The sequence below is a fragment of the Tympanuchus pallidicinctus genome, unplaced genomic scaffold (genome assembly GCF_026119805.1).
Source record: "Tympanuchus pallidicinctus isolate F22 unplaced genomic scaffold, pur_lepc_1.0 scaffold22, whole genome shotgun sequence".
Taxonomy (NCBI): domain Eukaryota; kingdom Metazoa; phylum Chordata; class Aves; order Galliformes; family Phasianidae; genus Tympanuchus; species Tympanuchus pallidicinctus.
In genome coordinates this window covers 41,716,700-41,739,846 of record NW_026294739.1, presented here as the reverse complement: position 1 = coordinate 41,739,846, position 23,147 = coordinate 41,716,700, and the positions used below count along the sequence as shown (strand labels likewise).

Here is a 23,147-nt window from a genome sequence, read left to right as displayed (position 1 = left end):
GGGGGACCCTCCTTGCTCCTGTCCTGGCTTTCTCGCCCCGTTTTGATCAAAGCCTGCTGCGGTGGGAAGCTGACGGGGCTGAGTGCGGAACCCTGTGGGTCCTGTGTTGATGGAGGGCTGTAGGGGCAGTTTTTTCTCAGGCTGTCGGAGTGCCCGGCACCATAAAGAGCAATCTGCCAGCAGCCCTGGCTGCTCCGCCGTCCCCACGCATTCAATGAAATCCGTTAGGCTGGAATAATTCCATTAGCAGCTCTGCTCCGCGCGCTCTGCAGCAGCCCCTGCGCCGATCAAAGCGCGGCAAGACATTCCCTGCGTACCTCGGGGCTGCGCTGAGAGCCCGAACAAAAGGTTTGCTGTTAGACAAAGGGGAAGGAGCCGGCCCCTGAAGGGAGGCAGAATTCCTCCTCCCGTCGCCAGCAGTCATTTTCTGGCTGACCGTGCGTTGTTTTGGGTTCGAAGATGTCAACGTTTTTAAGGTCTCACGGTGAAATAATGTCAGGGCCGGCGGTTCCAGCAGCCCCGAATGTTCTCAAACAAATGCCTTTTAAGATAAAAAGCGGTCTGTGCTTGATCGCAGCTCAGCATTGAGGCCGTGGTTGTTTTATTTGAAACCTCCACGCTGAGCTCTGCACAGCCGTGGGAGCTGCGGATGCTGAGAGTCGTCCATTCACTCCTATTGCTGTGCCTAAACATGGGTGCCGGTGTGCTTCGCAGGATCAAGTGAGAACAGTTTGGGGAGTTCTGATGTTTTAGCTGGAAAGGTTTTAATGACTGCCTTTAGCTTTCTCTTCCCTCCCCTTGGCTGCTGTAAGCTGATCATCTCAGCTTCATTGTGGTTTTGCACAGTGCAGTAAATTCTGCACGTGGAGAATGCGCTCAGGGACCAGTCAGCGTGCAGAGGTGCGTGCCGTGGGGCAGGGCACAGGTAGGTGTGTGCTGCTGGGTTTGCAGTCCCTGCGTGCCAACTATGTGGCCAGGGCAGAGCTCACAGCCCATCGCTGTGCAGGCCAACCGGGTGCCTGTCTCCAATGGCAGGAGCAGGTCTGCTCTGTATCACACTCAGAGCTGCTGAACCTCCCTGGTGGAAGCTGCAGCCTCCAGCTGGGAAGGGACAGCTTGTCCAGCACTTGGCCTTGGTGATGGTGCTGACGGGGCTGTGGCTCTGGCTGCCCACCAAGTCCTGAGGGGAGGGTTCCCATCCATCAGCTGAGTGCTGGAGCTGTCAGACAGGGCTGCTTAGCACCGACTTGGAGCCCTTAACGTCTTCATAGCATCAGGAGTCAGCTGAACGCCGCAGCTCTTTCAATTAGGCTCCTGTTGAGCTCCATCCGTTGATGCTGTAACGTCGTTGGCTGGCCCCACTGCAGCGCCTTGGAGGAACGTGCTGCTGGAACAGCCTCCCTCTGTGCTGCGTGCTGGACAGGAGCCAGCTCCAGGCTCCCCAGCGTCACCCTGATGAGGAGGGCACTGGGTTTTGGTTCTGCTCTGCCCATACAGCCTGGGGCAGCTGCGGGGACGCTGGTACAGAGGGGCCTTGTGTTGCTGTGCCCTGTCCTGCGGTGACAGCCCGTGCGCAGCCCATGCTGCCCAGCCCCATCAGCACAGCCCTGTCTTGTTGACAACAACCTCGTAGCAACTTTGTCTTGAAGGCCCAAGGAAAACACCGTGCTTCCTCCAGCTCTGTGGCCTCAGCGCCACGAGCGACAGAAAGGCTGAGGGCCTCAGCAGGAAGCCTCAGTCCCTTCCCTAATGAGGTCTTCCTGTTGATAAGGGGACCTGCAGCGCAGGGGCTGGCTGAGCCAGAGAGCCCCTGGGTTCTGGCCTGGGGGTGAACGCGTCCTCCAGAGACTGTGGAAGGAGCCTCCAGCCCCAGCGTCTGCCAGGGAGGTGCTGTGCTGATTTGGGTGCCCACGGAGGGGCACAGCATCCATCAGTCCTCTGATCTTAGTGTGCGTGGAAACCCATTTGGTTCTGCTGGTCGCGAGCTGATGTGGGAGCATGTTCCCTTCATGGAGGTGAGGTGCAGTCTGCCTTAGCAAAACAGCACTGTGCCACTTGTGAAGTTTCGCATAAATTCACCACGCTGGATTAATAATAAATCCAGCAATAAACCCATTGTCAGCATTCCGGAGCATTGCCCTTGGACGGGCCTGCAGCTCTCTGCTGCTGGGAGGTGGGAGCGCCACGTGACACCATCAATTCCCCACTGATTATCTTTGGCTGCAGTTACCACCAGCATCAAGTGTGCCTGCAGCCACCTCACCAAGGCAGCATCCAGCATGCGCTTAGCCTGTCGCATCACCGTGGCTTCTGCATGCCACGTCGTCTTGGCTGTGCTTTGACTGCACAGCTGCCAGTGTGTCCTTGCTGGCAGCACCTGGTTGAATGCTCAGCCCTCCACTCAGTGAGCACGCAGGGCACCAGGCAGGTTTCAGCAGCTAGGACACTGCTGGGATTGAGCACTCTGCTCGCAGAACGCACGACTTGATTTGAAGGGAGGACAGTGGGACAGGCAGCCTGCTGCAGTGGATAGGAATCTTCCACTTCTTAAAATGAAGGTATTTACTGGCTGCATCAGTTGCCCAGCTGTGGTTAGTTTGTATGAAAACCATTTCCTGCTGTTAAGGGATACTGTTTGGCTTCACAGCCATTCGTGGCAGGAACAGATAGGAGTATCTTCAAACCTCTGTGCTCTTCTCTCTGCTGGGAGAGTCTCACTACATCCCCCCATCAGAGCCTTTGGGGTGACATCTCCAGCCACAAACAATGCTCTCAGCTGGTGATGACAACCTGGAGCGCTTGCAGAACATTGCTCTCGTGGTTTGTAAGCATCAGTGACTGCTCTTAGGTGTGTTTGCTTGTGCTGTCCCAGAAATATTCCTTAAGAAGAAGGCTGTTGGCTAAACATCAGTACCATCCTATTTTGTGTTCAGTGTTTGCTTCTTATGTATTAAGACCTTTCTGCTAGAGAAGCTGTTGACCATAGGAGGGTCCAAGCAGCAGCAGCAGGGTTTGCAGTCTGCATACTCGCAGGGAACCAGCAGAAACAGAGTAGAGGGCTTGTGATTCCAAAAAGGTGAGCAGGGAATGCTCCTGGCTCCTTTAGTAGAGCACCCATCGTTCCCTGGCGATGGACAGTGCAAGGTGTCATTGCTCACTCTGCCATCTGAGCCTGCTTTCTTTCAGCTCTGGCTCACTCTCGGTTGGCTGACTGGTGCTTGCTCAGTTGCTGTCTGGTCTCCAGAGGTGCTTCACAGATTGATGGAATGGCTTGGGTTGGAAGGGACCTCAAAGATCATCTAGTTTCAATCCCTGTCCTGGGCAGCATTGCCAACCACTAAATCAGGCATTAGATCAGGCTGCCCAAGGCCCCATCCAGCCCGGCCTGGAACACTTTCCCAAAGGCAGTTGTTCACAAAGACAGGATGTCCTTCTCCAGGTGTTTCTCCTCAGTAGCTGTGGGATGGGCATTGTGAACAATAGGCAGAGATGTCTGAGACAGGCTGTCGAAGGATGCGAGTCAGGCATTGGAAGCCCTGGAAGTGTTTGAGAGGCACGTGGACATGGCACTAAGGGACGTGTTTTTGTGATTGGACTTAGTAGGTCAGGTTGATGTTGGACTAACCTTCAAGATCTCGAAGGTCTTTCCCAATCCAGGTGGTTCCATGAAACGTGCAGGCAAATGGGAGGAACAGCAAGGGAGTGGTGCAAAGCTCTGCCTTTGGGCAGCAGGCATCCTCCGTGCGCATCAAGGAAGGAATAACCTTGGCAGCAGCAGTGCATGCACAGATCTCCCTCAGTCACTGCCTCATCGTGAATCAGCGGTGTCACAGAGCTGTGCACAGAGCACACGTCACAGGCTGGGCAAGGAGCTGCGTGCAGTGCAAGGCATGCAAGGCGTTCCTCCTGGTGCTGCTGCCAGCAGCCCTGCAGCTGGAGCCCATCCCTGGTTTGGACACTGCGTTTCTCACTGCAGTGAGTGCAGTCAGAGGGCTGGAAGTGGTGAGGAATGAGGAAAGCTTGGAGGAACGGGGCTTGTTTAGTCTAGGAAAGGGCAGGCTGAGCGAGGCAGGCGTGAAACGCTTTCAAAGACATAAAAGGCTGTTGCAGAAAGTGAGGGAATGATCTGTTCTGAATAGCTACTGGAAAATGATAACAAGAAAACTCACACGAATTGGAGGCTGATGGAGTCCCAGAACCTGCAGCGTGTGCGGGATTGGCATCAGAGCACCCAGAGAGGAGAGCAGCCTGACTCACTTCGCTGGAACCAGGCCCTGGGAACCCCATTCTCCTATTGCTCAGGGACTTTTTAATTGTGGAAAGTGAGAGCATGGCTCTGTGTCCTCAATAGGCAATTGTCCTGGTTCCTGTCCCTAGGATCCAGTATGTCTTAGCAAATTACTTTCTCACTTTTAAATGCCTTGGTGATTAAAGATGCCACAGCAGATACCCTTAATGAGAGCAAAAAGGATAATAATTCCTCACTCTGGCACTGAATGCAATTAATCAGGCCCCGTTACTTGCTTTTTAAACAGATGAGGCATTTAAGGCCAAGCAAGTTTTTAATTGGACTTTAATGTCTCTCATTTACTTCATGTTGGCACGGGCGTAGGAATTCCCACCCCCAGGTTCGCTGCTGGGTTTATTCGGGGTGATGAAAGGCTCAGTGCTGAGTGAGGAATCTGCAGCAGACCTGCACGTGTCCTTCAGGCCATGCTGCAGGGCAGAAGCAGCCCGTCCCAGCGCTGACAGCAGCTCGCGGCATCTCGGGAGCAGCAGTGGCCTTGCACCTCAGACATCCCAAAGGCATCCGGTCGTGGTCCCAGTGCATGCTGCGGTTTGCAGCCTGAAGGCTCCCACGCATTTCAGAGGTGGCCGGGGTCACAGCCCCTATTTCTGCATCCTCGCTTCTCCCACTCTGAGGGCATCAAGGTGAGTACGTCTGAGAGGTTAGGTCTGCCCCGAGAAACACATTATGGAATACCTCACGTTACACACCTTCTGCCTGCCAGCCCGGATTGCAGGTTGGATCAGTTGTAGTGCTTCCTTGGATCTGTCTCAGGGCATCCTTAAGCCACTTGCTGAAACCCACAGCCCCACGGCAGTTCCTGCTGCCTTGCACGCAGCGCTAATTATCTGCACAAGTCAGTGCCTCTGCAACATATTGGAAACAATCTGAGGTATCGAAGTGTGGCAGACGTTTGTCCTCCGTCCCTTGGATTCTCTTCAGATAACCTCCATCAGTCTGCCAGCTCCTGGCCCAGGGCACGGTGAGCTGCTGCACACAAACACCACCTGGCCGGCGGCGGGCAGCCCTTGAGGTATGCTTGCCCAATGTTTGTTTGGTTTTGCCTTCTTGTTTGTCATACCTCCTCTGCTCACAACCTGAGCGCTCATCTGATAGTAGGGCTGGTGGTTGTGCAAGGCTCGCGTGCAGTCCTGGCTGCAGGAACCGAACCTCTCCATTTTTATCCTATTCACGGGACCTGGGCCTTGCCTGCCTTCTCTTGCACCATGTTTCTTCCCCCAGCGACCTGTAGATAAGGATCCTTGGAGCCATCGTGTCCTGCAGAGGAAGGGAGGATGGGGGCAGTGTGAGAATGAAGCTGTGCTGCCCACAGAAGTTGTACGGGCTGCCCAAAGGTGTTGTGGGTGCCCCATCCCTGGAGGTGCCCAACGCCACGGATGGGGCCCTGTGCAGCCTGAGCTGGAGGGCACGCAGCCCACAGAACCGGGTGGGCTCTGAGGTCCTTTGCATCTGAACCATCCTAATTTCCACGATTCTGTTACTGCATGTTGGTGTGGACATTTCAATGGGGTGTTCAGGGAGAAAGGTGAACAGGAGAGCCTCCGCTGTGCCCCGTGTCCCTGCAGGTTGCAGGCACACTCCCCTGCAGTGCACAGACTGGAAGAAATTTGAGGGCCAGGCCCTGGGATACTCCTGCTCCTCTTCCCACAGGCCCAGAGCTTACCGAGATTCCCTTAATTCAAGGTCTTGTCCCCCACATGTACCTACATGAGGAAGCTGCAGCCCCAAGTGACCGCGGCCAGCTGTTCTTGCACTGCGAATCTTCTGGCTGAGGCTCACAAAGATGTCATTTTCTTTGATTTAATTCCATGTAAACTGCGGAGTTGTTTTGCTTTGGAGGGCTGCAAATTATGGAAGCATAAAGCACGCTAATGATGCGATAAGGACAGCTCTGGATGCCTTCCACAGAGCGGCTGTGCGGGGGCAGGACGTGCCTGCTGCTGCCTGGGGAGCAGCCTGCCGCTCACCTGGGCCCCCTCCCCACATTCCCCCGTTTCTCTGGAACGAGAATCATTTCCTCTCCGGCTTTTTGCAGAGGCATGGGCCTTGCAGACGTGGAGCTATCTCTGGAATGTGTGTAAACAAGGAGTTGACGGGATGTTGGTTCCCCCCCCCCCCCCCCACTCTCCCAGGCTGGTTTAAGAAGGGGTTAATGCGAGTTTGCTTTGCTGGTTCCAAGCTTTGAGAATTGTCTTCCCCCGGCAGCGACCTGCTGACCCCAGTCCTCTGTGTGCCTTTCCCAGCAGAAAGCAGAGCTTCGGGGGCCCCGGCACGCAGGGTGGGATTTCAGCCCTCTATGAACAAGGAGAGGAAGGACAAAGGTGGTCCTGGGAGCTGGCAGTGGTGTGGGATCCCAGTCATGGGATGGGGCTGCCCATGGGAAGTAGGCTGTATGGGGAACGTTTCTCACTGAGAGGGCTGAGTGCCCCATCCGTGGAGCTGCCCGAGGCCGTGGGCTGCCTGAGCTGGTGGGGACAGCCAGCCTGCAGCGGGGCGTTGAAAATGGAGGGTCTTTGAGGTCCCTTCCAACCCAACCGTTCTGTGATCCTGTGAGATGGGACAGGAGCAGGTTTGCATGCGGAGGGCTGTTGCTGGTGGCAGGTTCTGGTGCTCCTATCTTACGGGTGGTTGGAGCGTAAAGCGGGGGGACAGAAGCTTAGAAGTGGTGTAGGGCTGGGACAGCACGTGTCTCAGTGGGGTTACAAAGAGCTCCAGCTGTTCATCAAAAACAAAATGAAATTCAGACGTAGGTGTGTGAGTGCACGACTGATGAGAGCAGCATCCGAAGGAATCCAAAGGATGTCTAAGTGGCAGCATCCAGAAACTAAAGCTAGCTGAGGTCGAGTTGGAACCTAACGCCGAAACGGTTAATTCCTAGATGTGCTGTCAGCACTGGTGACGCACTGAGGCTGGATCCCTTCCAGAAAACAACACTTTAACTCGAAGACAAAGAGCTGGGCTTAGCACGGAGGTGATCAGTGGAATGGCTTGGCCTGGTGTATACAAGGGGTCAAGCTGGATGATTTAATGATCTCCCTTGGCCTGAAAGCTCTCTGTTCTCTTAAGAAGATAAATGAAAAAGCCCTTTGACAAAAAAGCCAGCACTCGAGATGTGCGTGTAATGAACTCGGCGCTTCCAGGGCAGCGGCCGAGGAGGCTCTGCAGGCAGCAGGACCCTGCCTGGAGCTGCTGGGGCTGCTGGCCATCTGCTCGCCACCAGCCAGGCCACTCTGTGCACACACGACGTGTCTCAGCCCCGCTGCTCGCTGCTGGCCCCCCGTCTTGAAGCACGGTTTGCTCCTTGTCTCCCGCAGGGTGAAGAGGCCGAGCGGTATCAGCAGCCTCCTGGGGAAGATCGGCTCCAAAAAGCAGAAGATGAGCACGCTGGAGAAGTCCAAGCTGGACTGGGAGAACTTCAAGGAGGAGGAGGGCATTGTGGAGGAGCTGGCAATCCACAACCGAGGGAAAGACGGGTAAGAGGGGCTGGATCTGATTGCAGAGCTGCATTTCCCACCACTCCTACGTGTGCAGGAGCCCATCGTGTGCCACAGAGAGTCCAGGAAACCTGTGGGATTTCTTAAGAATTTATTCTAAGGGTACGTAAAGCTGCTTTAGGTATTACAGGAGGACAGGCGAGGCCTGCGGCAGGTACGGGCAGACACCTCTCGCTCTGCTAACAGCCTCGTGACCTCAGCCCAGCTGACGCACAGCCTGCCTGCTCCTTATCTCACCTGCCGGTGGCCCGAACCGGTCTAATGCAGTGCTCCACAAGGAAACACGATTGCCTTTGCCCTGGTTTGGTTTTAAAAAAAAACAAGTCTCCAATGGGGACGTATGGTTTCATCTCGCTCCTCCAATGGCATGCTCCAGCTGCACCAGCCTGCCATCCCCCTGCATTTAAACGTATGCAAACCCGGAGCAGCTGGCAAGGTGCGTTACAGATTAAGGCAGAGCTGGGCATTGGTTGTGTGCACCAAGCAGTGCTCATGCCAATGAAGTTAATGGAAATGTCATAAATGCAAATGACAATGCTGTAAATAAAGCAGAAAGCTAATAACATGCGCCACAGGGAACAATAATAAGATCAGAAGTGGCATTTCCACTGCAAGTGCTTTGCTAAGCTTGGGAAGATTGAAGCGCTTTAGTGGACAGCTCGTAAAGTGTATTTTTATGTAAGCTGTGCTTTTATTCTGTCTGCAGGAAAAACTCAGAGCTTCTGCATTCCAGCAGCTTTGGGTTTGGGTTTGGGATCGGTATTTTATAACGGCTGCTTTCTGAAGGCAGGCTGACAGCCTCTGCCCCTTCAGCGATCACTCGAGCAATCATTGACACATCTGTGAAGACCGCAAGGAGCGGTTCTGACCCTTGAACCCAGCGCAGCACCACCTCTCTGCTGGCACTGCGGGCGTTAGGCCTCCGCTCCGCACCTTGCCCTGCAGATGGGAGCATCTGCCTGGCGGGGAGAGCGCCGTGTCCCTGCTGGAACACCACGTGTCCCCGCTGCGTGGCGGCCACCACCACCCCTTCTTTCTGTTGATGCTGCCCGCGGTGCGGGGGGACACCTGCTGTCCCCTGCCTGCACCCACCTGCCCTCGTCTCTGCTTTTCTGCTCCTCGTATCTTCTGTCCCACACCCGTTTTACCCTGCAGGCTGTGTCAGACCCCAGGGACCTGTCCTGGTTCTGCAGGGAGGGACTGGAGCTGGGAAGGGATGCAGCAGTCACTCTGTCACTCTGATGTCTTTTATAAATGGAAATGTACAGCAGCCTCCAAATGGGGCCAGCTTTGTAGGGCAGGCCCAGCGGGCAGCACTTGAGGGCTCACCCTGGTGATGGATGGAGAGTGGCAGGGACAGCAGGCACCCGCGGAAGCCCCGCAGCACCCTCGTTAGCAGGGGCAGCCTCTTCTCCCAGAAGGTGCACCCCCTCTGCCTGCAGTTCATCAAAGCTGCCCTTTTCCATGCCTGCTGATGATTTACTCCTTTGTGTTCCCCACGGTGCTGTTCTCCGGCCCTGGGATGACATTGTGGTTCCTGCTTTGGCTGTTGCTGGCCTGTGATCTGCATCGGTGCCTCGGAGTGAGCCTCTGCCCAGGGGCTGCCTCCTGCTGAGGGGGCTGTGCTCTCGGCAGCCCCATGGACCGTGCCTGTGGTCTGCGCTGAGCCAAGGAGGGGGAGGAAAACCAGGCAGCGTGACATTGTGATCTGCGAAGGAACCCCCCCAGCTTCCTTCCCCTCACCTCTCCTGGCCTGCTCCAGGCACGGGTCACTCGTGGGGACAACGGGAAGCGGCACTCCCTCTCTGCCTTTCCTGAGCCGCTGTGGGGTGGGGGTCTCAGCACGCGTTCCACTCACCCTGCCTGGGCCAGGCGGAGCCCCCTCTAAGGCCAGCCATCATCCTCGTGGCACCGAGTGGTGACACCGAGCTGGGCACGGCAGCAAGGAGCTGACCCACTTCTGTCAGCGCGAGGCGGGCTGAGATGTGAAAACGAGGTGGCAGGGATAATGTGGGGACCGACACAGGGAGCTCAGCTGCCGACACAAATTGGGATGAAGCCATGGAAGGGCACGGCGATGCCGATCCTTCCTCTTGGTCTTGCTTGCAGGCAGGGACGAGCCGGGCACAGCGGCTCGCGTGCCTTGTGCCGATCTGGGCCTGAGCACAATGACCTTGTGGTGACAGCTGAGTGTTTGCCACTGCAGAACAAATGCAAAACAATTGTGATGATTCAATTACTGCTCCTGTTTTGAATTGCAATTTCGCTCCCTCTGTAGGTTAATTAGTAGCACAGCCCCGGGCTGTCCGTGGCAAGGGTTTGCAGCAAAGTGCATTAAAATTCAGCTGCATGGCATAAACAAGCAGCAAGGTGCTTTTTGTGCTCGCTTCCTTGCTTGCAGTGCTTAGCATCTGCAGATGCCCAATGCACAGAGCGGGAGGGCAGAGGCAGGCACCCCTTCCCTCTGCCCGTCCCTTCGTGTCCCCTTGTCCCAGCCACAGGTGCTGCTCACACCACTTCTGCTCTGCTCCCTGCAGGTACATCGAGAGGAAGGCGTTCCTGGAGCGCGTGGACCACAGGCAGTTTGAGATCGAGCGCGACATCAGACTGAGCAGGATGAAGCCGTGACGGCCAGGGGTGGCCGTGGGGTCCCGCTGGCTCTGTGCCCCAGCTGGGGGACGCCAGCCCCTGCCTGGCCGCAGGGCACGGAAACTGTTCTCTACCCAAGCCTGCACGTCTCAGCAGGTTTTTCCTTTTACTGTAATGTTTGGGGAGGGTGCTTGTCTGTGGGCAGGGTGTGCCATGAGGGTCCCATCACCTGGCAGGCGATAGAAGTGACCCCGTGGCACTGATCCTTCACCACTGCTGGGTGCTGCCGTGCTCACACGCAAACCACAATCCAGCTTTGCTGACGTGTGCGGTGGTGAGAGGGGCTGCAGGAAGGCTTTGTGGCTGCTGCACAGGCTGTGGGGCTGGAGCCCTGCTCCCTGCTCTGCCAGCTCTGCAGCCTCCCCTGCCCCTCCTCGCTCCTGCCCAGACAAAGCCGAACTGTCTGCACTTGTCTGCGGGGTCTGATGGTGCTGGGGGTTTTGAAGCAAGCCGATGAAGAAATCCTCCCTTGTTCGCTCCATCGAGGAGCTGAGAGCAGCTGCGGCAGGCAGGCCGGGCCAGGGTCTGTTCACGTGAATAAAGTATTCCATCCTGGAGCTGCGTGTGCTCACAGCCTGGCTGCTTTGGGAAGCAGAGGGCAGAGAAATTGAGGGTCACTGTTACAAGCGTGCGACCACAGTTGTGGGAATCCCTGCGTGGTGTCTGTGTGCCCGTGGTCCTCCCAGCTCCCTGGGCCGTCCCCGTGGGATGCTGCAGGGCAGGGGCAGCCACGGCCATCTCCTGCACTGTTCCACGCCAGCACCGTCCTCGCTGCCGGCCTTGGCCCCGTGCCTCGGCCCCGAGCCTGGGCTGAGCTCCGGGCTCACGTGTCGGCTGCTGAGTCAGCCCTTGTGCTGGGGATGCGCTGGAGATGGACATGAACAAAACACCACGTGCTCGGGGAGCCCTTGGCCGCGTTACACGCAGGGCGTATCAACCTGCTTCAACGAGCCTGAAATGGGACGGCACCAAAGCGGGGCTGCTGGGACGGACATTGCGCCTCCCAGCACTTCCACCATAGCAGCGGGGAATGGCTGTGCTCTGCCCCCCATCCCAGGCCGTCCCTGTGCTGTCCCAGCCCTGCTGCACCCCAGGCAGGGTGGGGGCTGGCGGGAGGTGGCAGCTCCAGTTCCAGCACAGGGCTCAGCTCTGCTGTCCTCTGCCAGCTCTCCCCGGCGTCCTGCATGTTTCCTCGCTTGGATCATGTGTTTCTTGCCTCCCTTTCCTGAAGATGAGGAGTGATTTACAGGGCTGCAAAAAACACAGCTTGGCTGCTTAGGAATCGGAAAAAGAAAAAGAAAAAAAAAAAAGGGGAGGGGGGATAAAACGCAATAGAAAAGCACTCTGCTATTTCCACCACCTGCCCTCCCGCAGGGCCTGGCCCAGAGCCCCCAGCTGAACTCCCCCCGAATGACCGCCGCATCCCCGTGGGCTGGGAGCTGTTTGGGCAGTGCTGAACGGCCCCTTGTGCTCGGCCCCAAACAAGGCTGCCATTGTGTGCGCCCGCCCCACGGCTCCGCTGTGGGGTCCCATGTGGGATCCATCCCGGCTCCCCGTTGCGCAGGCTGCAGAGAATGGGAACATGGCGATTTTCTCCCAGGACGAGCTGTGGGTTGTGCCAGGGCATGGGCAGCCCTTTGGGAAGGAGCAGGGCTGGCTGCAGCCTGACAAAACATCTCTGCCCCTGGTGAACGTGTGCCCAGCACCCGGAAAGGAGCGGGGATAAAGCCCTGTTGTGATCCTGTTGGGTCCCGTGATATTACAAGCCAAGAGGAATGTCCTCATTATTTCCCCAATATTGAAGTCTAATAAATCCCCGGCTGCCTTACAGGATTTATTTATCCGTTCATTGCTAGGAGACTCAGTCCCGTGTAATCCTATTGCTGCTCCGGGAGAAGGGAGGCAGCTTTCTGAAGGACGGAGCCGTGAGGAAGCGGCCAAAAGCCAGAAGCCAAAAGCCTGGGCTCTGTGCAGGGCCCCTGCTCCCATTGGGGCAGCTCCAGCCCCACGCAGGGCCCAGTGCCGCCCCCTCCTACCACAGCGGTCCCACAGAGCCTCCGCTCGGTCCTGGGCTGGGCTCACTGATATGTCATGGAATCATTGAATCGTACAAAGGTTTGAGTTGGAAGGGACCTGAAGGCCGTCTGTTCCCAGCCCTGCACTGAGCAGGGACACCCACAGCTCCATCAGCGCTCACAGCCCCGTGCCCTGACCTTGGCTGTGTGCAGGGATGGGGCAGCACCAGCTCTGTGTGCAGCCTGTGCCACCACCTCACTGCCCCGAGCACGAAGGACTTCTTTCTCAGCTCCAATCCGAATCTCTCCTCTTAGTTTGAAACCACTTCCTGCGCTGTCACTGAACAGCCTGTCCCCATCCCCTCGGCACACAAAACGGGGCTCCTGCAGCACCTCCCCACGATTGCTCCACGTGGAATTTCCCTTCAGTTTTCGTTTCGGCACCGAATTCCCTCGGGGCTGGGAGCAGCACGGGACGTTCCCCGCGGGGACGGGACGGCAGCCGGTCGGCGACCCTCGGAGCCGCGCAGCTCCGTGCCAGGCTGCGGCCCCGCGCCGTCACCGCGGAGCGGAAGCCGCCGAGTTCCGCCTGCGGTCTGCGGACGCGACCGCAGCTCCGCCGCCCCCGAGGGGACGGACGGCTGCGGGGCGGCATCGCGGCCTCGACGGGCAGCGCCCAGGGCGGCCTCGTGCCTCCCACGGGCAGGAAAAGCCCGAAAAGGGCAGGGAAGCCCCGACGGACGGCGATAGGACCGCCGGCCCCGAGCCCGCCCCCCCCGGCCCCCCGGCGCGGCCCCGCTCCCTCCCGCCGCAGCGCCGCCTCCCGTCGGTGCGGCGCAGCCCATGGGCGGGGCGGGGCCGGCGGGCCCGGGCTGGCACGGCGCTGGAATGATCCCTCCGGCGCGGCCGCCGCCGCCGCTACCGCCATCCCGGCCGGCCGCCCGCCGCAGGCCGCGGCTCTCCGCATCGCAGTAGGGCCGCGCTCGCCGCGGGGCCGCGCCCGCCGGGCGAAGATGAACTACCTGGTGAGCGGGGTCACCTTGCGGGGCGGGCGGCGGGGGCCGGGGGGAGGCCGGGCGGCGGGGGGCCGGACCGGGCGCGGCGATCGGCGCCGCTCCGTTCGCAACGGCGCGGCCGGACCCCGAGCGCCGGGAGCGGGGGGGCCGTCGGGCGGGGAAGGAGCGGACGGGGCCTCCGGGAACGGATCGCGGCTCCGCCGTCACCGCCACCGCCCCCCCTCCGGCCCCGCGGACGGCGTGCCGCGAAGCACCGCCGGTGGCGATCGGTGCTGCCCGTCCGCTCCGGGCACGGCTCGTCCCGCGGCTGCGGGTGGCGGGGATCCGGGAACGCTTCCATTGCGGGGCTGCGGAGCGCTGCCGTGAGCACGGCGGCAGGAGGGCACCGAGGGCGGGAGAACCGCACGGGGCACCGCGGCATCCCCGGCGGGAGGGGCCGGCAGCGGGCACCGACACACGGATACACGGACACACGGACACACACGCGTGCCCCCCCCATCCCCACACACACACACGCGTGCCCTCTGCCCGCCCGGCGGCCAGGGGGGAATTCTCTGTGCGGGCTGAGTCACCTCCATGGCACTTCCTCCCCGGCGGGAAGGGGAGGGAAAAGCAGAGGAGGTCCCCGAAACCGGGAGGCGCGGGGGGTCCGTCCCCTTCCCGGCACCACCTCCGGGAAGGATGGGTTGAGCCGGAGCGAGGAGGAAGAGCGCCGGGGCCGCGTCGGGTGCCGGGCAGCCCTATGAGCCGGGATGACTCCCGACCCGCCCCGGCGCGGGGCTCTCTCGCAGAACGTGCTGGCCAAGGCGCTGTACGACAATGTGGCCGAGTCGCCGGACGAGCTTTCCTTCCGCAAAGGCGACATCATGACGGTGCTGGAGCGCAACACGCAGGGCCTGGATGGCTGGTGGCTCTGCTCCCTGCACGGCCGTCAGGGCATCGTGCCGGGGAACCGCCTCAAGATCCTGGTGGGGATGTACGACAAGAAGCAGCAGCAGCAGCAGCAGCAAGCGGCCGGGCCGGGGCAGGGCCAGGCGCCGCCGGCGCCGCAGCCCACGTTGCCGTATCACCACCAAGGGGGGTACAGCCCGCTGTCGCCCGCCTCGCAGTACACCGCCATGCACCCTTCCTACGTGCCCCAAGGGGACAATGTCTACTTGATGCCGGCTCCCGGCAAGGGGCAGCAGGGCCTCTACTCGGGCTCGGCGCCCACCGGACAGTTTCCCCCGGCTCCGGCCAAGCAGCCTCCAGCCTACCCGAAGCAGACGCCGCCCCACGCCTTCCCCAGCGCCGGGCAGGAGATCTACCAGGTGCCTCCGGCCCTGAGCCAAGCGGCGGACGCGTACCCTGTGGGCTCTGCCAGCCCCCCCCAGGATATATACCAGGTTCCTCCCTCGGTGGCTCAGGCTCAAGACATCTACCAGGTGCCCCCGTCTTTGGATGCGAGGAGCTGGGAAGGGCCCAAGCCCTCGGGAAAGGTGAGACGGGGGTCTGGGTGCGGTGGTGGTGGGTGCCGTGGGGCTGGGAGTTGCTCGGGCTCCGTTCTGTGGTGTGGGCTTATGGAGGAGGGGGAGGAGACGGCCCCGATCCAGCGAGTAAAAGGGGCCACCAAGCGCTGCGCCTCGTGGCCGGGGCACCCCATTGCTTGAGAGCATCCCACAACCTCCTGTGGCTGCCACGCACCACGTTGCACCGAGATGCGGGCAAGGATCTGGGCACATCCTCCGGGCATCGGCGGGTCCCTCGGTACCCAAATTAATCTCCAGGTCGCCGTTCCCATTCGCGCAGGGCGGCCGTGCCGGCTGGGCTTTGTCTCTAGCCGAGGCTCGCTGCTATAAATAACCGGTGATCTCATCTCCGTCCCTCCGGCGTCACTGCACTGAGCGCGGTGACAGCGGCAGGCTGGCCGGGGAGCGCCCTCGCGTGGGCACCCACCGCCCGGCCATCGCAGCGTGCCGTTCCGCATCCGGCACCAGGATGGATGGGCTCGGAGAGGGCAGAGCAAGGCGATGTGCGGGGCTCAGCGGTTCTCCTCTCTCCTAGGTGTTGCTGCCCACCCGCGTGGGGCAGGCGTACATCTATGACTCCCCCAAGGGCGAGCAAGATGAATACGATTTTCCCCGCCACCTCCTCTCCTCGGGCTCCCAGGAGATCTACGATGTGCCGCCCGTGCGCGGTGCGCTGCCCAGCCAGGTCAGACGGAAAGTGGGGCTGCTTGTGGGGCGGCTCGTGGGGCTGTGGGGTGGCAACGGGGTGACAGGCTGTGGGGATGCGGCACCCAGTGCTGGGCTGAACCAGGGTCCCCGCTGCGTTGGGTGCTGGGGCTGCTCTCCTGCCCCTGACACGCCGTCCTGTCTCCTCCCAGCAGGTCTATGACACCCCCCCCATGGCAGTCAAGGGTCCCAACGGGCAGGACACGGGGCAGGAGATCTACGATGTGCCCCCCAGCGTGGAGAAGAACCTGCACCAAACAGTAAGTTCCGCGGGGAAAACTTGTGCACCAAAAGAGACACGTGAGGGCGGGGGTGCTGCCAGGCTGCGGCGAGCGCATCTCCTTCCATGTGCCCACAGCGTGCCCAGAGCCAGTGCTTACGTGCAGCAGGGTGCAGCCGGACCCTCGGGCACTGCACGGCTCTGCCTCCCTGCCACGCGGCGGCACGTGGGAGTGGGGCTGGTGTGCACGAGTGGCTCCAGCTGCACTGACGCTGCTTGGCGGTGCCCTTGCAGGTATACGACGTGCCACCCTCTGTCAGCAAGGACGTGCCGGACGGCCCCGTGCGGGAGGAGACATACGATGTGCCCCCCGCCTTTGCCAAGCAGAAAGCCTTTGAGCCCCCCCGCCACCCCGCGGTGCTCACCCAGCAGGAGCCCTTCCTGCCGGAGGATGTCTACGACGTGCCGCCGGCAGCCGGGAAAGCCGCCCCCGAGCCTTCGCTGTCCCACGAGATCTACGACGTGCCTCCCAGCCTCAAGAAGCTGGGGGGGTCAGCCTTCCCCTCGCAGGAGGTGTACGACGTGCCGCGGGACCTGCACGGCCCCGGCAAGGGCTTGGTGGACACAGAGGGTGAGTACATCTACGATGTCCCGCCGCAGGTGGACCGCGAGGCCAAGGCGGCTGACACCAAGCGCCTCTCGGCCTCCAGCACGGGCAGCACCCGCAGCAACATCTCCACCTCCTCGCTGGACACGGTGCCCGTGAAGGAGCCGGCCAAAGGGCCCGGCAGAGAGTTCTCCATGGACTTGGACGCTGCCATGGAGATGCTGGCCAAGCTCCAGCTCGGCGTCAGCGGCGCCGTCTCCTGCCTCATGTCCTTCATCAGCACCAACTGGCGCAGCCCCGAGCACATGGAGGCCAACGCTGCCGGCATCCGTGGGGCAGCCGAGGGCGTGCAGGCGGCCCTCCGAGAGCTGCTGGAGTTCGCCCGGGGGGCGGTGGGCAACGCCGCCCAGGCCTCGGACCGCTCGCTGTACGCCAAGCTCAGCAAGCAGCTGCAGAAAATGGAGGAGGTCTACCAGGCCCTGGGGCGGCACAGCCAAGCGCTGGACGCGTGCCACTGGGCCCCTAGCGCCTTGGTGGCCGGCAAGCCAGGCACGGACGACTTGGAGCTCTTCGTCATGTACTCGCGCGGCGTGCCTGATGACACCAAGCAGCTCGCCTCCTTCCTGCATGGCAATGCTTCTCTGCTCTTCAAACGGACAAAGCCGGTGCCCGAGGGCAATGGCCACGGGCCCGCACACCCCTCTGACAAGGCCAGCAGCATCCAGTCGCGGCCCCTGCCCTCCCCTCCCAAACTGCTGGCACAGGAGTCACCCGAGGGCCCGTATGAGAACCACGAGAGTGGCTGGATGGAGGACTACGACTACGTGCACCTCCAGGTGGGCGCGGGCTGGGGGCACCCTGTGGCACTGGATGGCACGGATGGGCTTTGTGTCTCCTCGCTTGGGTCTTGTTTTCCCCCTCCTGCTGCGGCCCTGGGAACTGAGGGCGTCCTGGTGTGGGGCTGGGGGCTCAGGGTTTGTGGTTTGCCCCCTTCTCACGGTTTTTCCTTGCTTTCAGGGCAAGGAGGAGTTTGAGAAGACGCAGAAAGAGCTGCTGGAGAAAGGCAACATTATCCGGCAGAGCAAGGACCAGCTGGAGCACCAGCAGGTAATGGGGCTGGGGAATGGGCACGGCTCAGTGAGGACCCCGAGGTGGGGAGGGCAGCAGGTTTAGGCTCCTGCTCCCTGTGAGCCCACGGCCACGAGTCCCCCATGGCTCTGTGTGGCACCGTCTGGCTCTTCTCCGATGCCAGAGGGGACTGGGGCACTGGTTCCGTGCGGCATCCCCTGGGGCGCAGCCATTGCCCTGGGGCTCAGAGGCCGCCCTGCTCGTCCTCACAGCCATCTCTCCCCACAGCTGAAGCAGTTTGAGCGTCTGGAGCAGGAGGTGACGCGGCCCATCGACAACGACCTGTCCAACTGGAGCCCTCCCCAGCACTACGGCCCTGCGCGGGGCGGGGGGGCCCTGTGTGCCGCCGACCGCCAGCTGCTCCTCTTCTACCTGGAGCAGTGCGAGGCCAACCTCACCACGCTCACCAACGCCATCGACGCCTTCTTCACCGCCGTCAGCACCAACCAGCCCCCGAAAATCTTCGTGGCCCACAGCAAATTCATCATCCTCAGCGCCCACAAGCTCGTCTTCATCGGCGACACGCTGTCCCGCCAGGCCAAGGCGCAGGACGTGCGGCACAAGGTGACGCACTACAGCAACCTCTTGTGCGAGATGCTCAAGGAGATCGTGGTGAGCACCAAGGCGGCCGCGCTGCACTACCCGTCACCTGCCGCCTCCAAGGACATGGTGGAGCGCGTCAAGGACCTCGCCAACAGCACGCAGCAGTTCAGGATGGTGCTGGGCCAGCTGGCCGCCATGTGATGGCCCTGTGCCGCTGCCCCCCGCCGCCCTCTGCCCGGCGTAACAGAGCTGTCACAGAGACTCACGCAGGGCTGAGGGGCCGGGGCCATCGTCCCCTTCCCTCCTCTTCCTCTCGACGTTGGTTTCAGAGCCATGCTCGCAGTGCCAGGGGCGCAGTCTCTCCCTTCTGTATTCGTTCCTCTGCTCCAGTTGAGATGGGGCTGGCAGTGGGGCTGCCCCAGTGCCCTGGGACGACGCTGCGGGCTCTGTCGGCACATCAGCCAGCTGTTGTAGTGCTGTGGCGCAGACAGACCAAGCCAAGGAGCAGCGGCGGGGAGATGAAGAGTGCTGTCCTGAGTGATGGGGGAGGGGGCAAGGGGCAGCCAGGGGGGATGAGGGGCTCGAACCTTTGCGTTTCAAGTCTTGGCGGTTTCACTGTACCGGCTGTAACTGAAATGCAAACCGACATTGGTGCCTTCTGAACACTGGGGAAGCTTCCTCTGGTTCCCGGAGCCATGGAGTTGCAGCCGCCCCCAAAACTCAGCCCCCTGGTCCCACAGCAGCATAAAGATTTGCCTAGAAATCTCCCTGGCGCCTGGCTGTGTGTGCGGTGCTGGGAGCGGGCACCCTGTGGGAGCAGCTGGGGTGGCCTGTCCCCAAAAAGCAGCAGTGCTGGAGCGTGGCTGGGATGCCACATGCTTTATGGTAGAGCAATAACATGGGCTTGCTCTTAGCATCTTGATGTGGAACAGGACGTGGCACTGGCCATGGGCACAAGCAGCAGCGAATTTGCAGTGCTGCACAGCCACAGCCACCCACCTTTGCTGTGCTCATCTGGCACCTACACCCGGGCTGCAATGAAGCTGCTGTGCAGAGGGAGGCAGTGCCAGGGCAGTGGATACCATGGTAGCCTTGGGCCACAGGCACCCAGAGCCGGAGTGTGGGCTCACAGGACTGCTGCAGTGCCCCAGCATGTACCTGGTGCACAGGACAGACCTGACCCTGTGCATCCAGCCCCCCTGCCCTATTCATGTGTTCCCTGCCTCAGCTCTCACTGTGACCTCCAGCCTTGTTCCTGTGTGCCCAAGTGCTTGTCACCTTCCTCACCCAGGAGCCAGCTGCATCCCGCACCGTGGGGACCACAGCACCGTGTGACACCAGCTCCATCCCATGCACCCCCTTCCCCCGCCCCTATCCCTGCTGCTCAGCCAGGCTGCACTGGGAGCTCCAGCTGGCTGTAGTGGCTGCAGGTGCCCACCATCATCTCGCCCAGGAGCTCTGCTAGGAGGAATGAGGCAACCAGAAGACATGCTGGGCTGCCCTGTCTGTGTCCCCATCTCCTGTCCTCATGTCCACCCTGTCACCGTTACCTTTCTCTTCCATCCTGTCCCTTCCCTGGCCCCACACAATAATTGCCCATCCTCTGCCCAGACCTGTCCTGCCAGCCCTCCCATCCCTGTCCCATCTCCACCCAGGCCCTGTCTGTGTAGCCAATCCTATCACCGTCTCATTTGTATTCCACGCATCCCATCTAACCTTGTACAATTCCAGATATTCCCATGGCAGCTGTGTCACACAGTGGGGCATTTGCTCAGGGTCTGTTTGCAATGGTATGAGGGTACCCCGTGTCCCAGGATCAGCAGCACTGCCACCACATGGCACCCCTGGGGCTGGGAACCCCGGGGACCCCTCAGTGACTCCTCTGGGCCCCTCATAGACACTTCAGGCCCCTCCGCCCATCCCCCCCCAGCTGCAGTCCCACATTCCCCACCAGCCCCACTGCACACAGCGGTGGGGCCTGGCCCTGTGTCCCTGCTGTTCCCTCCCACTGGGCGTTAAGGTGGCTCCAGGCACTGCACAGCAGCGCTGCTCACTGCCTGTCCCGCTGTGCTGCATGTGTGTCCCTGTGCCACCAGCACCAACCCATGCTCAGTGGCCCTGCACTGTGCGAGGGGCTCGGAGCGCAGCGCTGCTTGCCTGGAAGCACAAAAACAAAGACGTGTCGGGGAAATGAGGCTTTATTTGGGGCTTCAGTTGGCCGATATCACGGAGTCGATCCAATCGCGGAGCGCGGTGACACGCGTGTAGACAGCGGGCACAGAGGTGGAGCAGGTGCTGCTGCCCCACGAGACGATGCCCACCAGCGTCCAGGCGCCGTCCTTCTGGCACACCAGCGGGCCTCCGGAGTCACCCTGCAGGCAGAGGGGTGAGGATGGGGGCACAGGGAGCCGGGGCTTTGGGGCTGCGCTTTGGGGCACGGGGCACCCACCGAGCAGGAGGAGGTTCCGTCGGCGCCGGCGCACACCATCATGTTGTAGATGCGTAAGCCCCAGTACTGCTTGCACTGCGTGTTGGTGAGCAGGGGAAGGGCCGCCTGCTGCAGGATGGCCGGCGTGTCCGCATCTGTCGGCGAGCGGGAGGCATCCGTCAGTGCCGGCTCAGCCCGGGGCCGGGGGTAGAGACGGGGAGGGGGCCGCGGCCGCGGTACCGTTGGAGTTGAGGACCCCCCAGCCCGTGGTGACGCAGCTCAGGCCCCCGGGGAAGTCGTCGGTGGCCTCGGGCAGGCAGACGGGCGACACGCGGGCGTTCAGCTGCGCTGGCGTGGCCAGCTTGATCAGCGCGATGTCGTTGCGGATGGTCAGCCAGCTGTAGCTGGGGTTCCGGAAGACCTGCGGCAGCGGCAGCACTGACAGCAGCTGCCCCCGAGTGGGGCACTGCGTGCTGGGGGTGCGTGGGGACGGGCAGGGGGCGGGAGCCGGCCTTGGCACCCACTGTGCTCACAGCTGCCCTGAGGGTGGGGACCACCAAGCCAGCGCTGGAGGGGACCCCAGGACCCAGGCAGGGATGCCATCAGCACTGGGACTGGCGGGGGCCCGGTGGGCAGAGCTCCATCCTTGGGGAACCGGGGACGGTGCTGGGACCCAAAGCCGAGTGCTACCAAGGGCCCAGAGGGACCCAGCACCACGATGAAGGACTCTGTGGGGACGCGAGCCCAGATACAAAGGGCAATGAGGACGACGAGGGGCCCCAACCCCGTGGACGCGGGGCGCCCATCCCCGCAGCGCTGCCGGCACTGAGCACGGCGCCCGCAGGCACGCGGCCCAAAGCTGGCAGTACCTTGGCGACGCCCAACCTCTGCTCGTCACTGGAGGACTCCTCCCGGTCGTACGCGCCCAGCACCACGGTGTCGGTGGTCCTGGGCAGGCAGGCGCTGAGCCCCGGGCGCACGGACAGCCCCGGTTCCGCGTCCACCCCACGGCTGCCCCGCGCTTACCTGACCCCGCAGTGCGCGGCGGTGACCACCCATTCCTCGTTGATCAGCGACCCGCCGCAGAAGTGGAAGTTGCCGTAGCGCTGCCGGAGAGAGCAGCTGTCAGCCCCACAATTGCCTGGCCCCATCCCCGTCCCCATCCCCATCCCCATCCCCGTCCCCATCCCCATCCCCGTCCCCATCCCCGTCCCCATCCCCGTCCCCATCGCCACCCATTCCGGTGGGCGCTCACCTGCAGGGACACCTGCCAGGGCCAGGACCCGGGCACCGCCGGCTCCCCGTTGACGATGCGGTTGAGGCCGCGGATGACGGGCGTGATGGCGGGCACACCGCAGCCTGCGGGACGGGGACAAGCGTGGGGCCTCGGCCACCTCAGCCCCGCACCCCAAACCCAGCCCCCCACCCACCCGGCTCCCTGCCCTGCCCCACGCACTCGGCAAAGAGCGGGCGGCACGGGCAGAGCCCGCCAGCACCAGGCAGCCCAGCAGCCACAACAGAGCCATTGCCACTCACGGGAGACAGGCTGGGCACGGGCACAGCGCTTCTTATGGCCCCGCGCTGACCTTGTGCCGTGACCTCCAGAGATAGCGCGGCACCGTGTGGGGCCGGCACCTGGCACCACGGCCATCACCCACCCCTGGGAACTGCCCAGACCGCTGGGATGGGGACCAGCCGCTGCCAGGCGGCCTTCCAGGAAACGTCCCCAACGGGCACCGTGCCTGTGTGCACCCACTGCGTGCCGGGTGTGCCTGGCAGCGTGCTGCCTGTGCTGGAGGTGGGCCTGCTTCCATGCAGAGGGCTGTGCTGCTGGGCACCAGCTGTGTGATCTGGCTCTGTTTACTGCCACCGCAGTGAGAATGGTGTCCCTGGTGTTGCTGGGGACCGAGCCAGGATGTGAGCGTGGTTCCAAGGAATAGACTGCACTCTGGTGCAGTGAGTACTGGGCTCCCTCTGCACGTTGGGAAGCACTTCTGCATGGTGGGAGTGAGGGCACGGGTAGCTTGCTCAGTGCTGGGAGCAGGGACCATGGGGACACCTGGGCCAATGTTCTCATGCAGCAGCTGCTGGCCTGCACCTTGGGATGATGCTCAAGGCTCTGCTGGACTGCCCTGGACTGAGCATAGAACAGCTGGGACAGCTTTGAGATCCCATCACTGGTGCTGGGTACACCACAGAGACCCAAAACCAAGGATGAGGAGGACCAAGAGCACCCTAGGAACGTGATCCCCACTGCGTGAGGGAAAAGCGATACCACAGGGCCCTGACGCTCAGGACAAAATGCAGCAGGCTGAACTCCTGTGTCTGCCAAAGCACCATGCAGAGACCCAGCCCTACAACAGCGGAAGCACAGCTGCGGCAGCCCTCTGCATGGAAGCAGGCCCACCTCCAGCACAGGCAGCACGCTGCCAGGCACACCCGGCACGCAGTGGGTGCACACAGGCACGGTGCCCGTTGGGGACGTTTCCTGGAAGGCCGCCTGGCAGCGGCTGGTCCCCATCCCA

At 61.6% G+C, this 23,147-nt stretch overlaps 3 protein-coding genes across 6 annotated transcripts in view; 2 read left to right on the top strand and 1 right to left on the bottom strand.

Moving 5' to 3' along the window:
- Positions 1 to 10,721, top strand: part of CFDP1 (craniofacial development protein 1) — a 47,896-nt gene extending 37,175 nt beyond the window's left edge. The window contains exons 6-7 of the mRNA XM_052685321.1: positions 7,624 to 7,782; positions 10,341 to 10,721. Coding sequence (XP_052541281.1) covers positions 7,624 to 7,782; positions 10,341 to 10,431 — 250 coding nt within the window. The 3' untranslated portion in view covers positions 10,432 to 10,721. The remainder of the gene's footprint in view (positions 1 to 7,623; positions 7,783 to 10,340) is intronic.
- A 2,642-nt stretch (positions 10,722 to 13,363) lies between these two features.
- BCAR1 (BCAR1 scaffold protein, Cas family member) lies at positions 13,364 to 18,959 on the top strand. 4 transcript variants are annotated; one of them, XM_052685258.1, is made up of 7 exons: positions 13,364 to 13,492; positions 14,275 to 14,961; positions 15,527 to 15,676; positions 15,849 to 15,956; positions 16,211 to 17,359; positions 17,541 to 17,630; positions 17,880 to 18,959. In XM_052685258.1, the coding sequence occupies exons 1-7, from the start codon at positions 13,481 to 13,483 to the stop codon at positions 18,393 to 18,395; spliced, it is 2,712 nt and encodes a 903-aa protein (XP_052541218.1). In that variant the 5' UTR covers positions 13,364 to 13,480; the 3' UTR covers positions 18,396 to 18,959. The 4 variants fall into 4 exon arrangements, with proteins under 4 accessions (XP_052541218.1, XP_052541219.1, XP_052541215.1 ...); XM_052685259.1 differs by lacking the exon at positions 13,364 to 13,492 and having other exon boundaries at positions 13,835 to 14,961; positions 15,849 to 15,959; positions 16,373 to 17,359; XM_052685255.1 differs by lacking the exon at positions 13,364 to 13,492 and having other exon boundaries at positions 13,839 to 14,961.
- A 1,417-nt stretch (positions 18,960 to 20,376) lies between these two features.
- Positions 20,377 to 22,148, bottom strand: LOC128081747 (chymotrypsinogen A-like). The gene is made up of 7 exons (XM_052685322.1): positions 22,079 to 22,148; positions 21,878 to 21,981; positions 21,649 to 21,728; positions 21,492 to 21,570; positions 20,863 to 21,043; positions 20,644 to 20,777; positions 20,377 to 20,566 (listed from the first exon to the last, which is right to left on the bottom strand). The coding sequence occupies exons 1-7, from the start codon at positions 22,146 to 22,148 to the stop codon at positions 20,405 to 20,407; spliced, it is 810 nt and encodes a 269-aa protein (XP_052541282.1). The 3' UTR covers positions 20,377 to 20,404.
- Positions 22,149 to 23,147: the final 999 nt, after the last annotated feature.